This window comes from Hevea brasiliensis, chromosome 15 (genome assembly GCF_030052815.1).
Source record: "Hevea brasiliensis isolate MT/VB/25A 57/8 chromosome 15, ASM3005281v1, whole genome shotgun sequence".
Classification (NCBI taxonomy): Eukaryota; Viridiplantae; Streptophyta; class Magnoliopsida; order Malpighiales; family Euphorbiaceae; genus Hevea; species Hevea brasiliensis.
The window spans coordinates 73,425,874-73,449,541 of record NC_079507.1 but is presented as its reverse complement, the minus strand read 5'-3'; the positions used below and the strand labels follow the sequence as shown (position 1 = coordinate 73,449,541).

The 23,668-nt window shown below is 34.1% G+C and overlaps 3 protein-coding genes and 1 long non-coding RNA gene across 4 annotated transcripts; 1 reads left to right on the top strand and 3 right to left on the bottom strand.

The window, feature by feature from the left end:
• The first annotated feature begins 1,573 nt into the window (after nt 1–1,573).
• On the top strand, nt 1,574–4,346 carry LOC110673188 (sugar transport protein 8). The gene is made up of 4 exons (XM_021836244.2): nt 1,574–2,219; nt 2,322–2,641; nt 2,742–3,368; nt 3,488–4,346. Exons 1-4 carry the CDS (start codon nt 2,087–2,089, stop codon nt 3,953–3,955), a joined length of 1,548 nt encoding a protein of 515 aa, XP_021691936.2. The 5' UTR covers nt 1,574–2,086; the 3' UTR covers nt 3,956–4,346.
• Nucleotides 4,347–4,954: 608 nt separating this feature from the next.
• LOC131173848 (uncharacterized) lies at nt 4,955–7,131 on the bottom strand. The gene is made up of 2 exons (XR_009144157.1): nt 6,522–7,131; nt 4,955–5,146 (listed from the first exon to the last, which is right to left on the bottom strand). It is a non-coding gene; the product is annotated as an uncharacterized LOC131173848 (long non-coding RNA).
• Nucleotides 7,132–7,575: 444 nt separating this feature from the next.
• LOC110673189 (mavicyanin) lies at nt 7,576–9,981 on the bottom strand. Its single transcript, XM_021836246.2, has 2 exons — nt 9,689–9,981; nt 7,576–8,015 (listed from the first exon to the last, which is right to left on the bottom strand). The coding sequence occupies exons 1-2, from the start codon at nt 9,855–9,857 to the stop codon at nt 7,633–7,635; spliced, it is 552 nt and encodes a 183-aa protein (XP_021691938.2). The 5' UTR covers nt 9,858–9,981; the 3' UTR covers nt 7,576–7,632.
• Nucleotides 9,982–11,075: 1,094 nt separating this feature from the next.
• Nucleotides 11,076–15,251, bottom strand: LOC110673186 (sugar transport protein 13). The gene is made up of 5 exons (XM_021836243.2): nt 15,000–15,251; nt 14,178–14,500; nt 12,963–13,087; nt 12,081–12,372; nt 11,076–11,934 (listed from the first exon to the last, which is right to left on the bottom strand). Exons 1-5 carry the CDS (start codon nt 15,133–15,135, stop codon nt 11,221–11,223), a joined length of 1,590 nt encoding a protein of 529 aa, XP_021691935.2. The 5' UTR covers nt 15,136–15,251; the 3' UTR covers nt 11,076–11,220.
• Nucleotides 15,252–23,668: the final 8,417 nt, after the last annotated feature.

The window sequence follows — 23,668 nt, the reverse complement described above, 5'->3', positions numbered from 1 at the left end:
TCTTCATTCTTTATATTATACGTAAAATACTACTAAATATTATTAAAATAATATTTTTAGCGAATTGGTTGCTAATAATATGAATTAGCAACAGTGCTCTGTCGTCAAAATTTTTATTAACTCATTGTTAAAAACTTTTAGTCATAAATAACTCGTTGCTAATATAACTATAATTAATATATATTAAAAATTTATAAATATTATATACCATTCACAATTCTTTCTAAGCTTATCACTTTACCTATTAAAGTATTAAAATTAAAAATATTATTATTAAGAGCATTTTTAATGTCTAAATTCAAAATTCTGCCTAAGCTTATCGCTTTGTATGATAAAATATTAAAATTGAAAATATTATTATTAAGAGCATTTTTTATGTTTAAATTCAAAATTCTTCCTAAGCTTATCACTTTGTATGATAAAATATTAAAATTAAAAATATTATGATTAAGAGCATTTTTATGTTTAATAATATAAAAAAAATTATAATTAATGAATGCGAAAGTATTCAAATTTAAATAGCCTCATTTTTTCCCTACTAGATTAACTTATTAATTTAAAAATTTTACTATATAAAAAATAGATGTTTTGTGATTTTAACTCAATTAAATTTTTTCAATTAACTTTTCTATTTTGACATTACCATTAATGAAAGCTTTGTAAAATATAATTATTTTTTCATGTTAATAAAATAAAGTAAAAATAACTATTTAAAATTTTAATAAAAAAATTGTGTATTACAAATTATTAATTTAATATTTGTAAAGTAATTAAAAATAATTTGTATGTGCTTTAACAATTAGTCTATAGTATCTATTATAATTCTATAATAATTTATGATCTATAATATGTAAAAGTATAGTTTTGAAGAACTTCTGAAGTAATTAAAATATTTTTAATATAATATATTATTTATTAAAAAGAAAGGCCACAAATAACTTTAAAAAAAAAGTATTTACCTATAAATATTATTTATAATTAAAAATAAAATAATTGAGAAATAAAGATAATTACATGTGCTTTAAAAATTAGTCAATGGTATCTATTATAATTCTATAATAATTTATGATCTATAATATATAAAAGTATGGTTTTGAAGAACTTGTGAAGTAATAAAAATATTTTTAATATATTATATTATTTATTAAAAAGAAAGGCCACAAATAACTTTTTTTCAAAAAAAGTCTTTACCTATAAATATTATTTAATTTTAACTTAATAAATAGTTTCATTCTAATAAAATAATATAAATATATTTGGAAGGATAGTATAAAAATATTATTAGAAAATATAATCCCATTCTAATTTAAATAATAACTGCATGAATTTCTTTTATTAATTAAGAAATTTTAATAACTCTTGTTTATTTTTCTATAATATTAAAAAATATTAAATCTGATTTATAATAGATTTAATGGAATCTTAAGATCAATAAAAACATATTATTTAAAAATAATATTTTACTTCTTAAAGAAAAATGAATTAAAACTTGAAAATGATATAAAATTACTTAACAATAATAATAATAATAATAATAATAATAATAATAATAATAAGTATTTGATTCCTTAAGATTTCCTGAAATCAATAATTAGATGAATGGTACGAATTAAATGATGAGTGAACAACATAGGCAGGAAGAAGCCTGATGACAGCAATTTCTACAAATCAAATGAGGCAATAGATACAGCCAGGAATCTATAACCCTTACTAGCAATTACAGGCAAACTATGAATCAGCTAACTAAACTAACTTAATTGGTTACTAATTAGTTATCAAATTAATCCAGACATTTTCCCCTAAATTTGAGATCGAAGAAGTTGCAAAACAGAGAAGATATAGTCAAGTGGCTCTCCTAAGCATACGGGATGTCTAGTATTCTTCCAATCTTTTTATTGTTGCCATGTCTTAAAGTTTCTAATTTTGACAATTCCTGCATTGTATATAAGCTCATTTACAAGTGTTGAAGCAAACACCGAGCACTTTCTTTCTTTGTTTATCTCATGCCTAATCCTCGCCTTGTTTTAGTTATCTCCTTCTCCTGAAAAAGGTTTTCTGGGGGTAGTTTTATTTTAGGGAGGCAAACATGCCGGCCATAGCAATTGCTAGCGATGGCGATGTGCCGGAGTTTGAAGGCAAGATAACATTTAAGGTAATCATATGTGTGATGATTGCAGCTTGTGGAGGCCTGATGTTTGGCTATGATGTTGGAGTTTCAGGTTTAGTTCTTTATCTCTAGCTAATACATTTTTTTTCCCCTTTAGTACGTATTTACTTGCAACCAATTATTAGTGGTTATTTTTGTTGTCTGGAATTTGCAGGCGGGGTTACAGCCATGGATGACTTCCTGGAAAAATTTTTTCCTTCTGTTTATGAAAGAAAGAAACATGCCCACGAAAACAACTACTGCAAATATGATAATCAATATCTCCAATTGTTCACGTCTTCCTTGTATATTGCGGCTCTAGTAGCCAGCTTTTTCGCTTCAAGGACTTGCACAAAATATGGCAGGAAGCCGACCATGCTGCTTGCTTCTTTTTTCTTCACAGTAGGAGTTGCTTTAAGTGCCTTGGGAGTAAATATCGGAATGGTAATCATTGGGAGGGTTCTTCTCGGCTTGGGAGTTGGATTTGCCAATCAAGTAAGCTGGAATTACATCATCTTTTTCTTGTTTTTTTTCCCCTGTTCCTGAAAAATGGTATGGATACTAATGAAACAAGCAATAAAAATAATTTCTACAGGCAGTGCCACTGTTTCTTTCAGAGCTAGCTCCAGTCAAGATCCGTGGAGCACTAAACATTTGCTTCCAACTCTTCGTAACAATTGGAATCTTGGTTGCCAATGTCGTTAACTACTTCACTGGAAAAGTTCATCCATACGGTTTCAGAATTTCTCTTGGAATTGCAGGCGTACCAGCTTTAATGCTAGGATTAGGTTCGTTAACCATCGTGGAGACTCCAACAAGTCTTGTGGAGCGCAAAAGAACAGAACAAGGAAGGGCAGTGCTTAAAAAGATCAGGGGCGTAGACAATGTTGATCTTGAGTTTGATTCCATAGTGCACGCCTGTGAGAAGGCTAGGCAAGTGACCGACCCATATCGCAGACTCATGAAAAGGCCAAGCAGGCCACCTCTAGTGATAGCCATCTTACTGCAAATTTTCCAGCAATTCACAGGGATCAATGCCATTATGTTTTATGCACCTGTTCTCTTCCAGACTGTAGGATTTGGAAATGACGCTTCTTTGCTTTCATCTGTTATAACCGGCGGTGTCAATGTTCTATGCACTATAGTTTCAGTCGTCCTTGTAGATAGGGCTGGCAGGAGGATTCTGCTGCTTGAATCTTGCGTACAGATGCTTATTACCCAGGTTAATTAATTTCCAAATCACCTCTCTCTCTCTCTCTCTCTCTCTCTCTCTCTCGTGATCATTTCTAGTTCTCAGACATTTATATACTCAAAATTTTTTCACCTTGATCCTATATTCAGACTATCATTGGAATTATCCTGATGAAGGATTTGAAAGCCACAGGCGATCTACCAAGTGGAGAAGCGTTAGTTGTGGTGGTCATGGTGTGTGTGTTCGTTGCTGGGTTCTCATGGTCATGGGGGCCTCTGGGTTGGTTAATTCCAAGCGAGACTTTCCCTCTTGAGACAAGAACAGCTGGGTTTTCCTTTGCCGTGAGCACCAACATGCTCTTCACCTTCATCATCGCACAAGCTTTCTTGTCGATGCTATGCAAAATGCAAGCCGGGATTTTCTTTTTCTTCGCAGCTTGGATCTTTGTAATGATGTCCTTTGCCTTATTTTTCATCCCGGAGACAAAAGGCGTTCCTGTAGATGCCATGGTTGATAAAGTTTGGAAGCAACACTGGTTCTGGCGTAGATATTTTGATGAAGATAAAGAAGAATCCGTCAAGAAAGGCCCAGAACTCATTCATCCACACATGACTTGAACGAAAAAACAAGTAGGAAATGAAGGATCCACAATTGAGAGACCAATTGAAGGTGGTGCATCGTTGTAAATTTCAAAATTACACCAATTTGTTGATGTCATTGAATCACAATTCCCCTTTTTGAGAGTCAAAAATAATCAAAGACCCTTCTGTTGGTTTTTCACATTTTCGAAAAACTAATCAGAAGGGATTCCTTAGTTTTGCTTTGCCATTCAATAAGGCAAAACAATTGGTAAATGTACATATTGCTCTCCAGCTTTCATCTACTCTCGAGAGTGTGTACCTTATTAATTCATTAGACCATGTATGTTTCTTTACCATATACATAGAAGGCACAAAATTTTGAAAAATAAATTAAAATTTCTTAAGATTTGGTTTTATTTATAAAATGGTCACTCTGTTACTTTTTTATTTTTATTATCTGATCACCCAGTTACTTTAATAATTTTAAATCAACTAAATTACTATTTTGTCACTAAATTTTATCATTATTAGTACTTTTATCGCCTCTTCCTCTCTTTCTCATGTTTCTGTCTCTCTCTTAATTTCCTTTTGATAATCCAACCAATGGCAGCAAGGAAGACAAAAACTCCATTGATTTTAATTTAAAGATTAATGAATTAGAGTTTGTGAATAGCAAAAAGAGATAGAAATAGAGAAAGAGAAATGGAAAGAAGGGGAAAAGAGAGAGGAGAAGAGGGGCAAAAATATTAATAATGGAAACATTAGGGATAAAATTGTCAAGACCCAACCTATGGGTCGGACCGGCACTAGGACCTGAGCCAGCTTAAAGCCCCCAAGGCCTGTAGTAAGCCTAACTATTCCTCAAATCCATAACCAGGCACACAATTTAGGCCCAATATGCATATAAAATAATTTAAATTAAACTGTTATAATAATATTTTGAGCCAACTTAACCCAGAAATTATGATTGATTTCAGAAACTAAAATCAGGGGAGCCCAGCTCAACCCTGTTACCTCATTTACAAACCGTTTAAGTACCGTACAAATCTTCATTTATTAATTTCAAAAATTTAAATTAACACAATTTCTAACAAGGTCCACACTATTACTAACACATGCGGAGTTCTAGATTTTAAATTTAGAAAAAATAATAAAACAATTAAATAATCGACGTTAAACCTGCGAGGAAGAAAACAGGTTGCTCTGTAAAATAACTCATCCTGTGGCCTGGAAAAATATTGAATAGGAGTGAGCGTTCGACTCAGAGAGTAAAATATCAATTTTAACCATAATCTCTATAACTATCTAAAGCTAATGCACCCTGTAGAGTGAAATGCAACATCAGCAATAAATTCACATCATAACAGCAAAAAGGTAATTTGGAGCACTCACACACCCAGTAATATCAATCATAATATATGGGAGTTGATCCCCTATACAGCTCTCTTAAATCCAACCTGGTGCCAGCGAAGAACTCAAGCCGGACTTTCGCTTAATAAACCAAATCGGGGTCCCAGCGAAGAACTCAAGCTGTGACTACCCCGAAGGACCGGGTCCCAGCGAAGATCTCAAGCCGTGTCTACCCGTCCTATCCATAGTCCACACCACATCACACGCATGCCAACACACGCACACTGCTCCAAATTACCATAACAACATCCATGGCACTTTAACAGTTATGAATGCAACATAAATCGTGCCTAGAGTTTAACTACATAAATATATGCATATAAGTGATGCATAGGCATGCTTGAACATATAATAATAGTGATATTACAATTAAAATTAATATTTTACTCACAGTACACCGATGACTATTATGGCTGCTGGATGTAGAAAAATAGCTGACCTCGATCACCTAATAATTAAATTATAAATTTATTATACTAAGTTAAGATAAAACTCTAAAGAGGCAATAGACAGCCTAATTCACATCGGAAATCCGGCAGAATTTCCCCTATACTTGGGACCTACCCAACTTGCAAAAAAAGGCTCGAATAACACTTCTAAATTCTCATTTTCGACAACCACCACTCATCAATATCACATGGCCCCTCCTGGGCCCTCCAAATCAGACAATACTCAAAATCTTAAAAATTACGTTTTAGTCCCTATAATTGACATTTTTCAGAAATCCACTCAAACAAGCTCTAAAAATTTTAAAATTTTGCCCCATGGTTCTTAATAATATTATAAGGCTATTGCAAAATGAATTGTAATTTTCTAGTCACCCATGAATATTTTATTCAAGAATTTTACTCAATTCCATAAGTTTCCAACAGCTAATATATTCTTAATTCAACCTAATTTAATATTCACATATTTAAACCTCCATCCTCAAGCTTCAACCAATTATATAAAATTTAAACATCTTAATTTCAAACAATCTTATATGCCCATATGCTAAAAATCTAATTAAAATCCATCCATATTTCTTAAAAATATTCTGCAATCACTCAAAAATTCAACTAACACCATAGAATATCTCCAAATAATTTTACTTTCATCATATATTTTTCTTAGAATTTTTTTTCAATTTTTCCTGTTTAAGAAATACTGTATTTATGCTCCACAGACAACGAAATAATGAAAATAGTCTTACTCGAAGTTTATCTGTGTCTCAAAAATTTCAAAAATTTACGAGAAAGCCTCTGGAAGTTGAATCATCTCCATAGCCCACCGGAGCCACCGCCGAAACCACCGCGCACGGTGGCCGGCCGCCGGTCGCCGGCGACATTTGCGGGATCTGATCATACCACCATGTTCCTCTTCCTCTTCCTCAGTCCATAGGTGGTCTCGGATCGTCGATCCAAAGGTCGGATCGTCATAGATCTGACGAAAAAGCTTGAAAAACCCGAAACTTCTCTCCTCCATATCTCACTCATCCGACCTCCATTTGCTGCAAAATGGGTATCAAAAGAAAGCTCTCGGAACAAGCTTTCCAACGCCACCTGAATCGCCTCGATCGGACGTCGGATGAAGCCGGAATCACGCCGGAAAGCCGCTGCCCACTGTGCACGCGTTTTCTCTCTCTCCTCCCTCTCTTGCCGCCGTTTCTGGTGGCTCTTGCCGTCATCGGAGAGTCGCCGGCCAGGTGGGGAGATGCTCGGAACCAGAAAAAGAAAGAAGAAGAGAGGGAAGGAGAGGGAGAGAAGAGAAAATTGGGGGGGGGGGGGGTTCCCTCCCGTTTTTTATTTGATTTTTTTTATTTTTTTAATAAAATGGGTGGTTGTGACAGTGGAAACCCACTGTCACACGCCAAAATCACATCATCAATTTTTTTTTAATTTCTTGGTTGTTAAAAAAATAATAATTTAATTTATTTAAAATTATAAAATAAATAAAAAATCATCTTGTAAATAAAATCAAATAAATAATAAAAAATTATTCTAGAGGCCAATGAATTTTAACTCAAGAATATTGTAATTATCTCTAAAATTATAAAGTCTCAAATTCAAATTTCTTTTATATAACAATATATAAAACATACATGGAAATCCCTTTAGCAGGACTGATCAATACAATTAATCAAGATTTCTAATACAATTATTGTATTACTAATTGACCCATCTCATTCCCTCGAAAAAAAGAAGACCCATCTCCTAAATCCCCTACACCCCCCACCCGCAACCCAACACACACCACACACCACCACCCCGCCCAACCCCCACCCACCCCCCCAACCAATAAAGTTTCCCGAAACACTCTCCTAGTTAAACAAAATTGAACAGAAAAGTTCCCAAAACAGCAACTGCGAAAGCAAGATTACCATAAGGCTTGAATGAAATAGCATTACTGGGGGAAGGGCCCGGTACTTTGGCTGAAGGAACTGGAGGAGAGAGCGTAGAAGTAGAAGTGGAAGCAGCAGGAGTTGGAGCCTTATCTTCTTCATTGCGAGGCACATTAATGTCAACCTTCTGCCCAGCATGGCAATGGCCAGGGACACCGCAGAAAAAGAAGTGGTGGCCACGAGTTTTTATGGTGATTGAATCATTGCCTGTGGTAAAGGTGGCCAAAGGGGCTGAGGCGTTGCATGACTTGTACATGGCGTGTGTTACTCTCATAACGTTGTGAAATTGAGAATTATACTCAAAAACTGATCATAAGCAAAGCAAAGATTAATAAATAGTGGAATTATTATTTTTTTTTTTAAGATAATACAACCCTCGATTAAAATTAAATCCTAACCAAATTAAACCTACACAAACATAGTATTATAATTAATTAGTGCCAAAATTTAAATTTTATCTTCTCTTCGATCAATAAAAGTAAAAATATAATAATTTATTAATTAACTCAACAAATTATAAAAATAAAATTTATTATAGCAAATGGTTTTTAATTTGAATTTTTTAAAAATAAATGATGTTGAGCAATTTAAGTATATCTCAGGGTGATTATTGCAATTTAACCTATCTATACCAATATTTTTGAAAGAAATTGTTTAAAAAAAAACTTTAAATATATGGTGTAATGTTAATATAGACCAAAACTAAGCATATTAAAATTACTTGTCTTTGATATATATATATATATATATATATATATATATCAAAGACAAGTAATTTTAGTATGCTTAGTTTTGGTCTATATTAACATTACACCATATATTTAAAGTTTTTTTTTTAACATTAATTTTTTTTTTTAGGGAAATATTAGAGTGGAGACTAAATATGATTTTATTATTTAAATAATTTAACTTTAACAACTTGAGTAAATCAGGCTAGGGATTTTAAATCTAATTTTTTTTAGCCCTTTAAATAACTATTTGGCATTAAAATTAAAGGATAAAAATCATTTTTTTTCAAAAAAAAAAACATAAATTTAAATTAAAAAAAATAATCAAAAAATAATTTTATTATTTTAATATTTTGATAATTAAAATTTATTAAATTTAATTTTAAATTATTTTTTAATATTTTTTAATTAATATATTTTCAACATCAATATCAAACATATTCTAATTGTTTCCATTAAGAAACATCCGCATGATTGTTTTCCTAGCGAACCGGCGATGGATGTGACACTCTACCGAAATCCCAGCAATTATCAAATGTCTCCAAAGAAAGGGGGACACTATCATCGAATGCACGGAATAAAAGAACATGCTTGCAGTTTGCAACAGTAGAATGCTACCAGTCTATTGAGTATTGATTTGGTGGGATGTGGGCTTTTTAGTGAAAGTTATCATTAACTGAAGCATGCCAAAACAGGTGGAGAGCTACCTTGGGCATTATTTAGAAGCACTGTGCCCCACCGTACCATCATGAGACCCTAAAGAATCGGGTACCTAGGCTAAGACACTATGCCGATCAACACATCAACTGTGTGAGTCATATTATAAGTGTCATCCACGCTGTCTCCCACCTTTCTATAAGGGTTGGTGGATTTCCCAAGCCAGGATTCAAGGGGACAACCTACCATGGAAATTGCTGTCATCTCAAGCACTAGTGAAAAAACAGTAGCAGAATCCTTTTTTTTTTTTTTTTCCTTGCCTTTTGGAGCAAATGCATGAGACTATTGGGAATTTGGGATGAAAGAACTATGTGAATATTCAACTGCAGCTGATCATCCACTGAACAAAATCTTGAATGAAGTCAGTTTATTAAAAAGCAAGCATGAATAAATCAGGTTTTGATGGAGGTGGAAAAGAGAACTATATATTGGATCAAGACAAACCAAAAACAAGAAAAACTGGAACCCAATTCCCAATAACAAGCAAAAGATGATCCAAAAGAATTAAAGAATGTCAAAATTCGAAGGAATTACCTATAGTGTCACCAACTTGAAAGGTCTTAGTAGCAGCCCACTGTTTGTAGTCAACATTACCAATGATGGTCCAACCAGCTGAATCCCCAACCTTGTATACAGCTGCATCCATCACCTGAAACAATGCCATCATCAACAGCAATACCACAGCTCTCTTGACCAAAGCCATGGCTTCAAACTATGATTTGAAGCTTCCTGGAGGGTTTCGTTCGTGTTGAGGTGTGAGAAGTTGAGAGGTTTTTTCCGATTGAGTCGTTTATAAATCTTTTGGACTTACATGGGTTCGGTCGTTGGAACATCATTCTTTATTGAATTTAGTGGAATGAGACTTTGGTCCCCCTACTTTTTCTCATACGTAATTGAGGAACCCATTTTATGGTAATTTACAAAAATGGTCCCATTGACAGTACTAGACAATCAACCTCCCAAATCCCCATCCCATACCTCTAAAATAATTAAAGGAAAAAAAAATACTCTCAATCCCATAGCCCATAGCTAGTAAATATTATATGCCTATATAATATTTTTTAAAAAAATTCTTTGTAATTTTGGTACATATGAACAAAGAGGAAGATCGGTGTCCAAATATATGTTTCAAATTATTTTTTTTCAAAATTTTTAATTATTACAAGTATTTTTCTTTTTTTTTTTTTGAAATAAGTATTTTTTTCTATTATTAAGCACTAAAGATATGTTGTTGACATCGACGAATTAAATTATATCGGTTGCCTTAACAATTCTTGCTGCTGCTGCTTTTTATTTTTAGGACTGTAGTTTGAAAAACTTGAAAGGAAAGAATGTTGGGAGTAGTGGGATGGGCAGTGCAAAGTATAACTGTGGGCTGGTATGCATGCATTTTTAATTGGGTGGTGCCATAATGACCATGCCTACCATATTATTTTTCCCTTCCTGTTGAGCAATAATATCGTTGCTTTGTACATGGGTGAAAGTAGAGTCTTGCAAGCTACACAATCCCATTGCACGTTATATGCATATACCTCGTTTCTTGATTATGAGCACCCATGTTTTTCTTTAAAAAATTATTTATGTTTATATAATCAATTTAATTAATTTCTGTTTGTGTCTCAACCAGTTCAATAAGTTTTCGCAATTAAGCAATTTATACATTGTTGGCAAATGATTAAGAATAGTCAATTTAAAGGATAAAATGTAAGTGTAAGGTTGGTTTTAAAAGCGACCATTAGATAGAAAGGCGACCCGTCAATTAGGTCAAATATTACCTCGCTTCTCTATAGCTTCCCAAGCACATACTGCACCAGAATGCTGGGCAATTTGCCAAGAAAGATGGGCTGATTGGGATGCCCAATTCACCTTGAAGGCAAGAGCCCAATGAGGCCTTTAGAGACATTTGTATGCCAAATTGAAATTCCCTATAAAAGATTTTTTTTTTCAATGATTAATATTCTTTATTCCTTTAAAAACTTAAACCAGACAACATGGCATTTACAAAGTTATATGTTACTCATATTCTAATATTCTTGTAAGTTATAACTTTAAAACCTCTCTCAAATTTACAGCTGGGTAACAGGATCAAATCCATTTGCATGGCCATTTTTCTGTGGTTTGTGAACACTAATTTCAAATGCTCCCTCCTCATTGTCATCCATAAATCTCTTCCAGAACCAATGCTGCTTCCACACTCTCTCTGTCATCTCTTCAATAGGTATATTTTTGGTCTCTGGTACCAGGAAAAATACGAAGAATGACATGATAAACACCCAACCAGAGAAGAACAAGAAGATGCCATATTTGAAGTGGCACAGCATGGAGAGGAAGGCCTGTGCTATAACAAAAGTGAAGAGCAAGTTGATACAAACTGTCACACTCTGACCAGCTGAGCGGGTCTCCAGTGGGAAAGTCTCACTGGGGATTAGCCATCCAAGAGGTCCCCAAGACCAGGCAAAGGCAGAAACAAAAGTGCACACCATAATAACGACTAATACTGCAAATCCACGATGAATGTTATCAGAGTGGTCTGTAACGTTGATTCCTAGGATTACTGCTATTATCACTTGAGAGACAAACATTTGGATGCCAGCCTCCAATAACAACATTCGACGGCCTATTTTGTCCACCGAGTAGATGGATACAACAGTAGAAATAACATTGACAGCACCTGTTATAACAGCTGAATACAGGGAAGCATCGTTGCCGAATCCTACTGTATCGAATAGGACAGGAGCATAGAACATGATTGCATTGATGCCTGTGCACTGCTGGAAGATCTGTTGCAACCATTCAAATAAAATTATAATCAACACCATTGTCTGACAGGTATATTAGAGAATTGCTCTATTGTTTGGCCATAACCAAATTTGGCTAATTAAATTTTTGGCTTTGTTAACCAGTGTCTCACTGAGAAAGAACTGACCTGCAAGGCTACTGCTATAACCAACTGGGGGCGGTTCCTCCTCCTCATGAGATTCCTGAAGGGATGCTTCACTTCTTTTGCCACACGGCTTGCCTCAACAAGCTCCAGGAACTCAGGTTCAATATTATCTGTGCCCCGAATCTTTTTGAGAACTGATTTTCCTTCTTCCAGACGGCCACGCTCAATGAGGCTGTTAGGAGTTTCTGACACCAGGAGAGACCCAAAAGTCAAGAGAAATGCTGGAATGCCTGCCAATCCCAACGATAGTCTCCAACCCCATCCCCCTTTAATTCTGTTTACGAACACCAGCAACAAAATCAGAATTTAGCTCAAAACTTGTACCGATAACTTCAAATTAATTAAACCCCTCCAAGTAGACAAATTAGAAATATGTTGTTCAATATTCAAATTAAATTAAATCACTCTTCAGTGACATCTCAAAATTAAATTTAGATAGATGTCGTGTTTTCTCTATAAATTAATATGACCTTTGCTCAGTGGAACAACCTGAGCATCACTTGATTAAACAGAGAATCACAATAATTATATCCTAATTTCAGAGAGTAAATATTTATTGACTTTTAAAGCAGATACATAGCCTTTATCGTCATTAGTGGGGCAGAGATGGATAGAAATAAGCAAAAGAGGAGTCGTCAGCAGAAACTTAATGAACATGAAGAAAAAACAAATTGTTCATTTATTGACAATGCCCACAAAGTGATACGTGTATTGTGATTGTTTGACGACCTATTTAATTATATTATGGGCACAAAGAGACTAAAGGCCGTTAATTATTCGAAGGTTAACTTGTTCATTTGTTTCCTCGTTTGAATTCATGTTCTTTTCGATATAAAATAAATTAAGAGAAAGAACTGAGCTTACTTTGCAGTCCCGTAATTGACAAGGTTGGCAAAAAGAATGCCGATGGTGACGTTAAGCTGGAACAGTATGTTTAAGCCTCCACGTATTCTTGTGGGTGCTATCTCTGATAGGAACAGAGGCACAGCCTGTTCAAATTGAAATTTTAATCATCAAATAAACAACTCAACATATTTGTCGTTCCTTAACAAGCACATGCCTATGCATTTTAATATAAGATTTTCAATATCTTTCTGAATAAAATCAGATTTCACACTCAAAAGTCAGACATGTGTTTGAAACTCAATTGATAACTTATTTTAAATCATTTAATTTATATCTAACATTATTGATGAGGTATATGAACATTATACTAACCACCACCAGAAAAACAAATCCCCCAAAATCCCATTCATTCATTTTTAAATTGAAGGCAACTATTGTGTGGTCTATGTTTACTTCAGGCAGTTGAATAATTAAAATAACAAAAAGGATAAGATAAAAAAAATAAATTAAAAAATGTGTTCAGCACAAGCAATAACTAGAAGATGGAATCAAATGGTCTACAGCCATAGCAATTAGCAATCACATTATTTAAAAAGAAAGAAGAATTTTCAGGGGAAAATGATTCTTGAAAGCAAAAAGGAAGATACAAAGAAACAGGTGGATTTTGCCGGCTACTTTTTTCTGGATAAATCTAAGCGAAACTTCTTTTTCATATGATTTGTTCATAAATCAAGCCAAAAGAAAAAAAAAAAAAAAGGGTTCTCTGTCACATGTAAAAAGCGTTAAGAAGTAGTATTTAAATTCAGGAAGTCCATGTATCCATATCCGGTGGATGAAGCTAGCATCCTCCACACAGTTTGTATTTGGGTGGATGAGTGAAAAAGCCATCGCTAAACAGAAAACAGAATCAAATTAATAAAATTTGACGATCATCTCATCCACGTATATGGGAACACAAGTTACGAACTTTAACGATGTGGGTAATTAAGACCGGCAGAATTAATTAACAGCAGACGACATAACAGGGTTAGGGTATGGCCTTGAGTAATTTAGCCTTCCTCAGAAAGCGCCTATGCATACCAATTCCCACGTTCCACTGTTGACTTGAATGCGAGAAAAATGACAAACGAGCATAATTTTCCAATTTTTGAGTAGCTAGCTGGCTAGCTAGGTGTCCATCATTTTTTGACAATTAACAGAAAAGAAAACCATACAATTGTGTAATAAACAAACCTGATTAGCAAAACCGACTCCACAGCCCAGCAAAATCCTGCCAATTATAAGCATGGCAAGGTCTTGAGCTGCAGAATTAAGCACCACACCAATAATGAAGAACATCCCAGCAATCAACATGGTTGGTCTCCTGCCTAACTTTCTAGTGGTGTAGGACGCAAAGAAAGTAGCTATTAAGCCAGCCAAGTACAGTGACGACGTGAACAACTGCAATCCTTGGTTATCGTACTTGCAATAGTTGCTATTGATAGTGGGATCCTGCGTCTTGTTATACACAGTGGGGAAGAACTTTTTCAAGAAATCAGGCATCGACGTAACGCCCCCTGGATCATATCAACACATAAACTGAATTAAACTCATTAAATCTTTAAATAATGCTTCTAAGTTTTTTTAATGCTTCTAAGTTTTTTTTTTTTTTTTTTTCAATTGCTTTGAAGTTTAATTGACAGCTGTCGTGATAACGAGCTTCAATTTTGGCTTAAATAATTCATCAAATTCAGACCAAAACCAGCAGTTACAGGGAGTTTTGTCGGTCAGTTGTAACGGAGTAGCCGTTACCAACCGTATACTCCAATACCAACCGCAAAGAAGTCTCTCGTCAAACAATTAATGGTCACTGAATTTCCGAGACTACCCATATGCCATGCCGCTAAGACCAGGGATTGTATAGTAATTTTGAAGGCAACATGAACCCTGTCGGTTTCATGGAACTCCACTTTATCGGGAGATATACGTTACTTCTTCCCCTGTTCTACTATCTTTCAATAAAACTTCAAAAAAATTAAAAATTAAAATAAAAAAAATAATTGTAACAATAATAACCTGAAACTCCAACGTCGTAACCAAACATGAGGCCACCGGTGGCAGCCATTATGCAGGAAATGATGACGATAGGCGTTATCTTAGCCTCAAACTCCACTCCTCCGGCAGGCACGGCCGTGAAACCTCCCGCAGGCATGATTGTGGATCAAAATCTAGACACCAAAAACAAAAAGGGAAGAGAAAATCTCTTATATGTGAGCTTTAGAAACTAAAGGCACGACTTGTATCGTGATGAATGGTGCAATGAGATGCAGATTGCAGGGTTTATATAGATGCGAAAAGAGTTAAAATGACATTTTACGATTTATGAAATGAATAATATCGGTGGGCGACGCTACCTTCAGATTTTTCCACGTGGCGAATCCGATTGCTAGTGTTTTTCTTCGTTTTTTTTTAAGTCAACCAACGGCTTTTTCTTTTTTTCTTCGAACTTCTTGGAGTCTTAACTCTGAGCTCATATCTAGCCATGGATTTTGAATTTCTTTTACAGTGGATGTGATTGTGCCGCGTTGTGAGAACATGCAGTTTAATTAAGGATAAAATTAATTGACGATTAAAAATTAATTATAGGATAGGGAATGATAAAGTTGAAAAAACGTGTGGATTAAATGGTGAGTTGAAAAGTAAACGCCGCTGTTCTGATTTTGGATTTTAGTCGATGGAGATTTGGAAATGGAAATCAATTTGTAACTTTATCAGTTCTCAGCAAGTAACTTTAGAACGTCTGCCACCTTGCCAGTATGTCTGTGTCAGTGTCTCCCTTCCCTTAAAGGCTTTTCATCCGGCGGTTTTTCCAAATTTGATGGAGTTTTAATCCACAAAATTTAAACAAGAAAAGAGATCGTGTTCATCAAAAGGGTTAATAATTTAAGGGTGAAATTTTGAACATAAGTGCCTTATGCAATTGCATATTTAAAGAAGGCATCGATACTCCAACAGGAAAACAAAAAGGGGGAAGAAAACGTTTGCAATGCTTAAGTAATCACTGAATTAAAGACTCTTCCCTTGCAGCCACTCAGCTACTGACATAACTCAGTGATAACTATATATATATATATATATAAATTCCCTTAGTTTTCACATTTTTGCAAATTCTTCCTTAGATGTTACGAAATCTTTAATAGAAAAAAAAAATGTGTTTTTGGTTTGGATTAAAATTCTTCAGAATTTTTGGAGCCGACATATGGATTTGGGATGTTGGGGGGATGTATGCATCTGATTATGTTATGTATTTTATTTATCCTTATTTTAATCACAATAATGGTGGATACTTATTTTCCTACTAATAATTAATTACAAAAGGTGATGTGAAGTGAACCATATTATTCAAGAGGGATTGAATGATAAGTGTCTATGTCTGTGCAATTTGGAGGCACCAATTTTGACCAAGTTTTCAGCAGTCCAAAACCGTGGAAAAGGAGTTATAGGTGTTAATAGGAAATTGTTATGTTATTTTTGAACAATTATAAAACATTTCTATATGACTAATGCGTCAATCATTCCCTCACAAAATTATCTTTTATCCCATTTAAATTAAGTGCAATGTAATTTATTAATATATCATATTGTTTTGAATACATAAATGGTTATCATATAAAATGAGAATACAAAAACTTAAAACTATTTCAAAATATTGATTTTATGTTTGAAAAACTATGATAAAATATTAGTTATAAAACCCTTATTTTATAAGAACCATCGTTCTTCAGAAATAATTTAAATAAACAGAAAGAATAATTATATTATATAATATAAAATTATGATAAACCATCTAAACAAGGGGTTAGATGGAGTTAAATTCTCTCCATTTTATTAACAGTGTATCAGAATTAATTTCAAGTTTGATATTATATTTTTGTAGATGTTTAATTTTGTAAATTTTAGGCCTAAAAATTTAGTCTTGAATATGGGTAGAGTGTGTTAAATCTCACATCGACTTATTATTCTTAAGCAAAAACAGTTATATATAAATTGAGTAATCCTTCTTTTATAAAGTATCTATTAATATAGAGTTAAGTTGGATATGTATATATATATTGAAAGCACGTAAATTGATTTTGGATAAAAAGACGTACACGGATGCTGGAAAGAAGAAAACGTGGTGCAAAGCAAAACCATCGAGCAGTCACCACCAGATACTTTGCAACTTGCAAGTAAAGCTTTCAATAGGGCTTCTGAAATTTCACGCAAGTGTACCTTTTCCTTTTGTAAAATGTGATAAGAAAACCTAACTGAGAAAGCCACAAAAAATAAAAATCATGTATAGGTTGACTCTCTGTCAGAGCACTTGATGATGAACATGTTTCTTTTTGAAACAAATTAAAGGTTCATCTTCATCTTCATCTTCATCCATAACTAATCACACAAAGATTAAATGGTAGTTAAATATGGGAATCGATTCAGAAAAGTAAGTGCCATCTCCACTTCATTTTGAAGAATTGTACATCCGAATTCATTTGGCATTCTAGCATTGGTATTTGGTGCTCTGTTTCTTTGTCTTCCATTCATTCATCATCACTCTTTGTCAACTCATTACACTAGCACTTGGACAATAATCCCAGGAAGAATCGACATTGCCTAATTAGCCAATAATTAGTTAAGAATAATTTGGTACTTAAAGAGTTTTAAATTTTCAAATTATTATCATTCTGAACCTAAAATTAGTTTTTATTTGTCTTGGGCTCAAGATCTGATCAGTGATGGTTGGCCACTTACTTGCATAAATTAAGAATATGTATATTTCCACATGATTAATTTACATGAATGTCGCATCAGCTGCGATTGGATGGACCTATTTGATATTCAAAATTAAATGAATTAAAAAATATTTTTTTTGTTATAAAAATTGAGTAACAACAGGTAAATTAATAATATAATTAATCTCTTTTTTTTTTTAAGAAATTTTGCCAAGTATTATTATTATTTTTTTTCCTTCGTTTGCAATTTACTCTTTCTAAAATCCATGTAAATATAGATTGATGGGCAGTGATTATCATGTGCTGTTTATTCACCTGAGAAGCAATTGCACCTGAATTTATGTCGGAAACAATAAGGAAGCTACCCCACTTTAAAATGGCCTTGTGAAACCTGTCACCATCCCTTAAAAAAAATCAGCATCAAGCTCAAAATTCAACATCATAGTTACCATGTTCTGGTGGTGTTAGCTATCCAATTGCACCATATTTTCACTAAAATGGAGCAAAGAAACAGGTTTTTAATGAGAATGATATATTGTCCTGCACAAAAACCAACTAGTTGCAGATCACATATAGAAATATATATCTCAGAACCTCTACTATCTACTTGCATTGGCTACCCACGATGGACCATTTTCTGGCTAGTCACATGCACATCTCTCTCAATCAAATATACCATCGACTGATCCAATATTTCAACAGGTGATATATTTTACTTTGTAACTCAGTGTAGATGTAGTGGTGTTTTTTTTTTTTTTAAGTATTTATGATTATGGGTATTTTGAGTTAGTTTTGGCATATTGATATTAAGTCTTTTTTTTGGCGAATTTTAAAGATGTACTCTTGCATTTTGGTTTAGTAAATTTATAAAAAAATAATAATAGTAATAATAATAATAATTTTAGAATGTTTCTTGATGGGTTGGATTTTGATTGACCATGAAGGAACTAGGGGAAAAACTATAAATTTACCTTTGTAGGCTAAAAATAAATATTAATAAGAAACTAAATGATATCTTCATAAAATTATAGAGAGTAAAATAAAAATATAAAATATTAAGATATTATAATTAAATAATATAAAAAAAAATTAAATTAAATTTATATAAAGATGTAAATGTTAGAGAGAAAAAAAAACTTTTAAAAAAGTGATTAAAATTTATAAGTAAAATTTTAATTTTAATAATTTTAAGGGATAAACAGTAATTTTTAAAAAAAAAATATTAAAATCATGATTAATTTTTAACTTTAAAAACTTGACGGCTCCATAGAGTTCTACCAAAAAGCTTCCAATCCTACCCACTGAGCTAACTCGATTAAGTTATGATAAAGGCAATTTAAAATTAGATAAATCCGATATAAGTGTAATATTTATTATCTAAAGTATGTTTTTATTTTTTATTTTTTAAAATTATATATATATATATATTGCACAATGTAGAATAATTAGACAAAAGGAATATGAGATATATTTATTAATTTACTCGTAAACAACCACCTCACCTTTCCCCTCTCCCCAGTTCCCTCCCTCCCCATCTGTGATAATGAATTTATGGAGCACCTAGGATAGTGGCAATATTTACATGGCCCACCTCAATAAAGTAAAGAGACCCATTACCTTTCACTGCATGACGCTTGGAATCTTGTGCGATCTCAATAAAAATAAATGGGGAAGGTGGGTTTTGAATTGAATTTATTTTATTGGTTAATTTGTTTTTTCTTAAAAGATAGAGATGTGTTTCATTAAAATCGTTAAGAGGCCAAAATCTAGGAGCAAGACCTTGATCATAAAACAAACTAGGATCTCAGTTAAAAGCTTATTCTCCACCAAAAAAATTCAAGCCCAACACAATCTAAACCCTAATAAATAATGGATCCTAGCCCGAAACTCATTACCCAATGAAAAAATCATTGCGCTGCAAGAACCAATCAATGGAAGCTCGACGAGATCCACAGTGATCCTATCTCAATTGTTTGGCTATTACTAGAGGGAGGATAGAAGACCAATTGTAACATCGCTAGGGAATCATTTATGACTAATGATGCCTGAAGTGATCCCCCAATTGACATCAACCCAAGGTATCAGAACAATACATTGGAGACCCAAAACAAAAAGAACTGCCACGGAATAAGTTTCAACAAGGAGCTATTGGAGCAAGAAGCGGAAGATCTTTATTTGAAAAGAAACTCCAACAACAAAAGGATCTATATTTGGTGTTGATGGTGGAGAAGGAAGCAGAGTTCCTGTTCTTGGCTCGGCAAGCACAAATATGTGTTAGTAGACCCCGAGAATATTGCTTTCATGGACAACCCACACCACAAAACAGATCCGGACAAACTAATGCCACAACCCTCTAAACATCATCTCCTTGAAAATACCTACATGCAATCCAAGCACATGAACACATAAAACTACAACTACCGGAGATACAACAACCACCAAGTAATCTCTCTTCTTTGATTCCGCCGGCTGCACTCCAAGAACCAAAATACTATTTACATACCCACTGAGGATGGAAAGGGAATCTATAAACCAAGCGAGACAAATAACAGTCATCTCCTACCCAGAGGGATAAAGGAAGTGTTAGATTTATGACTCAAAATTTTATTTGGATTTGGAGATAACTATTCTTAATTTGAATAAGAGAAATATTATGATTATTTCTTATATTATGTAAAATTTCTATTTTAGAGTTATTACTAAATTTAGTGGATTTTTAATTAAATTAAATTTGGATGATTAACGCTATAAATAGGAGTATTGTACAGAGATTAATTTAACTTTGCTTATAAAGAGTAGCTTTTACCTATGTAGTGAATGACTTTGCTAATTGCTGAGAATTTAGTTTTGCCTATTGATGAGGGATTATTGCCCATTGCAGTCCTATGAAAGAAGAAATGCCTCGGTCTAAGGAGGAGAAGAGCATTGTAACAACCCTAATTTTTAAATTAATTATTTTATGGGTAGATATTAATATTTTATTTTATTTAAATTTTGGAAAATCATTTGAAATTTTTAGAATTTTTGAAATTGGGTTCGATTTTCCGAAAATATAAAACTTTGATATTTTTAAAATTTTATTTAAAGATCACTTGGCAAAACTAAAAATATATTTAGACTCTACAAATTTTTCTGAGTTTTTTGAAATTTTTTTAGGAATTTTTAGACCTCGTTTTTTGTCCCAAGGCAGAGTAAAAATTCAATTTCGGGTATCTTGAATCGAACTGGACCAGATCGGATAGGTCGAATCGGATCGGCCCATTTCCTTTTCTCCTTCCTCTTCCACGTACCCCCAACACTCTCCTTCTCACTCTCGTTTTCTCTCTCCTCTCTCCTCCTCTCGTCGCTCCACCATCGCCCAAGCCTTCCCAGCTCACCGGCGCACCTCTAGCACCCCTCCCCTCCGCCGATCGGCGCTTCAGGAGGTCAGAAAATCCCCCCAAAAAACTCCTTCACGTGCACACACAGTTTCGACTTTCCAAGCCGATTCTGGTCAATCGGGGTAGATTTATCTAATTTTTGCTCGAAAAGTTTTAGCCCATTTTGACTTTCGAGCTAGATCTCACCAAAAATTTGAGAGTACTGGAGTGCTCCACTTGTCGAGAGTTTCGCGGAAATTCCCATTTCAAATTTTTCAAATACTATTTTTTGGTGGGTCTCGCTAGACTTCGCAGTGTTTTTTCGAGCATTAAATGAATTTAGAAAATTTTGTAAAAATTATATACTAACCCATGTGTTATGGGCTTCGCTTAGGTACAATCAATTCATGGAAATTTGACGGTTACTCGGGTCTGCAATTTTAGGCCAAGCAGACAGACTACCGAGAAAGCTTCAGAACCGAGCTGAGAGTATAGGCTACTCCACCATTTTCAGACGTCCCAGACACGTCTCCAGGGTCAGAATTAGCATAGGTAAACCCAAACCCTCATTTTTCTTAATTATCTAGTGTCTGATTTCGATTAAAAATCTATAAAATATTCGTGGTAGGTTAGAAAAATATAATTCCTGTTGCGTTAGCTCTATAATATTTCTAAGGACCGCGGGGCAAAGTTTTAGAGCTCATTTAGGTAGTTTTTTTCAAAAGGAGTAATTGTAAGGATTAAATTATAATTTTTTAAATTGTGATTGTTGACTGTTTGGGTAGGCCCAGGAGAGGCCATGTGATGTGATTGAGTTGTGAATGTGTGACTTGTGGATATGGAAGTGCATTTTGAATCCTTTTGCAAGTTGGATGTCTTTGGCCGATCTAAGGTGTCTTTGGTCTTTTCCAAGCTTGTATCAAGTCAAATATATTAAATAATTATAATGAAATTTGTTAGGTGAGTCAGGACAGTCTTCCTCCTCCGCCCAGCCGCCGTAGTGACCGCAGTTAAGTCTGTAAGTAAAATATTAATTTTAATTATAATTTCGATATTATTATATGTTCAAGCATGCCCATGTATCACTTATAAATATGTATCTATGTACTTAAACACTAGGCACATTTTATATTACATTCATAATTGATGAAGTGCCATGGATGTTGTTTATGGTAATTTGGAGTAGTGTGCGTGCGTTGGCGTGCGTGTGGTATGGTATTGGATATGAACAAGACGGGTAGACACAGCTTGAGAGACACTCTCTGGGACCCGGTCCTTTATGGATAAGTTGGGGTAGACACGATTTGAAAGACACTCGCTGGGACCTCGCATTTAGTTTATTAAGCGAAAGTCCAGCTTGAGAGATACTCGCTGGCAGAGGTTAGATTAAGAGAGCTGTATAGGGGATCAATTCCCATATATGTACTATTTGTACATTGTTGAATGGGTGAGTGCTCCAAATTGCTTTTTTACTGCTATGATGTAGTTTGTATGAAAATTATGATAATGTTACATTTCATGCCTTAGGATGCATTAGTTTTAGTTAGCTATAGAAATTGTGATTACAATTAGTATTTTACTCTTTGAGTCGAACGTTTATTCATGTTCATCTATTTTTCCAGGCTACAGGAGGATTACTTCGCAGGTCAATTAGTAGCATTTGATGTATTTTGCAAAATTAAGTTAAATTTTAGACTCCGCATGTATTAAGAGTATTTTAATTAATTTGAGCCTGTAATATAATATGGTATTAAATTTATAAGATTATTAATTGCATGTATGACTAGATTGGATGAGGGAGTTGAGTTTCCATTAGATTTTTTATATTATAAGTATGTGAAGGGTGAGTTGAGCTCCCCAATTTATTTTATATTGTATTTACAGGTCGAGCGAGTCAAAAACTCTCCGTTAAATGTTACATTTTATGACCGGACTCTGTTCGATTGAATTCTTGAAATTGGGCCCAAATGGGCTTTAGGATTGGGTTGAGGAATAGTTAAGCTTACTATGGGCCTCGGGGTTTAAGCTGGTCCAAATCCTAGTAACGGTCCAGATAGGAAGAATGCTGCAAAAGAGAGGGTATGAAACCCTAGAGAGAAGAACAGAAGAAAAACAGAGAACTCTCGCGCACGTCGGGTTAGACCCCTTTTGTCACGACCCAACCTATGGGCCGGACCGGCACTAGGACCTGGGCCAGCCTAAAGCCCCCGAGGCCCGTAGTAAGCCTTAACTATTCATTTACCCAACTCTAAAGCCCATTTGGGCCCAATTTCAAGAAAACAAACGGACAGAGTCCGGCCATAAAATGACTTACCAACGGGGAGTTTTCGACTCACCCGACCTGTAAACACAATATATAGTCAATTGGGGAGCTCAGCTCACCCTCCACATACTCATCAACATAATAATAAATGGGAGCTCAGCTCCCTCATCCAATCCATCAAACATGCATATCATTATACGTTTACAGGTCCAACATGATAATAATATTACAGACCATAATCAAATAAATACTTCTAACACATGCGGAAATTCTAGGAGTAAATAAAATTACACAAATATTGATAAACAACCTGCGAAGGAGAAAAGCAGGTTAACCAAAATAAAATCCTCC

What these genes read in the sequence shown, in the direction of transcription:
- LOC110673188 (XM_021836244.2), top strand. Translation starts at nt 2,087, where the DNA reads ATGCCGGCCATAGCAATTGCTAGCGATGGCGATGTGCCGGAGTTTGAA. An exon ending in CTATGATGTTGGAGTTTCAG is followed by an intron (nt 2,220 to 2,321) that starts GTTTAGTTCTTT and finishes TGGAATTTGCAG; the next exon opens with GCGGGGTTACAGCCATGGAT. An exon ending in GAGTTGGATTTGCCAATCAA is followed by an intron (nt 2,642 to 2,741) that starts GTAAGCTGGAAT and finishes TAATTTCTACAG; the next exon opens with GCAGTGCCACTGTTTCTTTC.
- LOC110673189 (XM_021836246.2), bottom strand. Translation starts at nt 9,857, where the DNA reads ATGGCTTTGGTCAAGAGAGCTGTGGTATTGCTGTTGATGATGGCATTG. An exon ending in TCAAGTTGGTGACACTATAG is followed by an intron (nt 8,016 to 9,688) that starts GTAATTCCTTCG and finishes GCTTATGATCAG; the next exon opens with TTTTTGAGTATAATTCTCAA.
- LOC110673186 (XM_021836243.2), bottom strand. Translation starts at nt 15,135, where the DNA reads ATGCCTGCGGGAGGTTTCACGGCCGTGCCTGCCGGAGGAGTGGAGTTT. An exon ending in GTCAATTACGGGACTGCAAA is followed by an intron (nt 12,373 to 12,962) that starts GTAAGCTCAGTT and finishes GTTCGTAAACAG; the next exon opens with AATTAAAGGGGGATGGGGTT. An exon ending in TTATAGCAGTAGCCTTGCAG is followed by an intron (nt 11,935 to 12,080) that starts GTCAGTTCTTTC and finishes TGGTTGCAACAG; the next exon opens with ATCTTCCAGCAGTGCACAGG.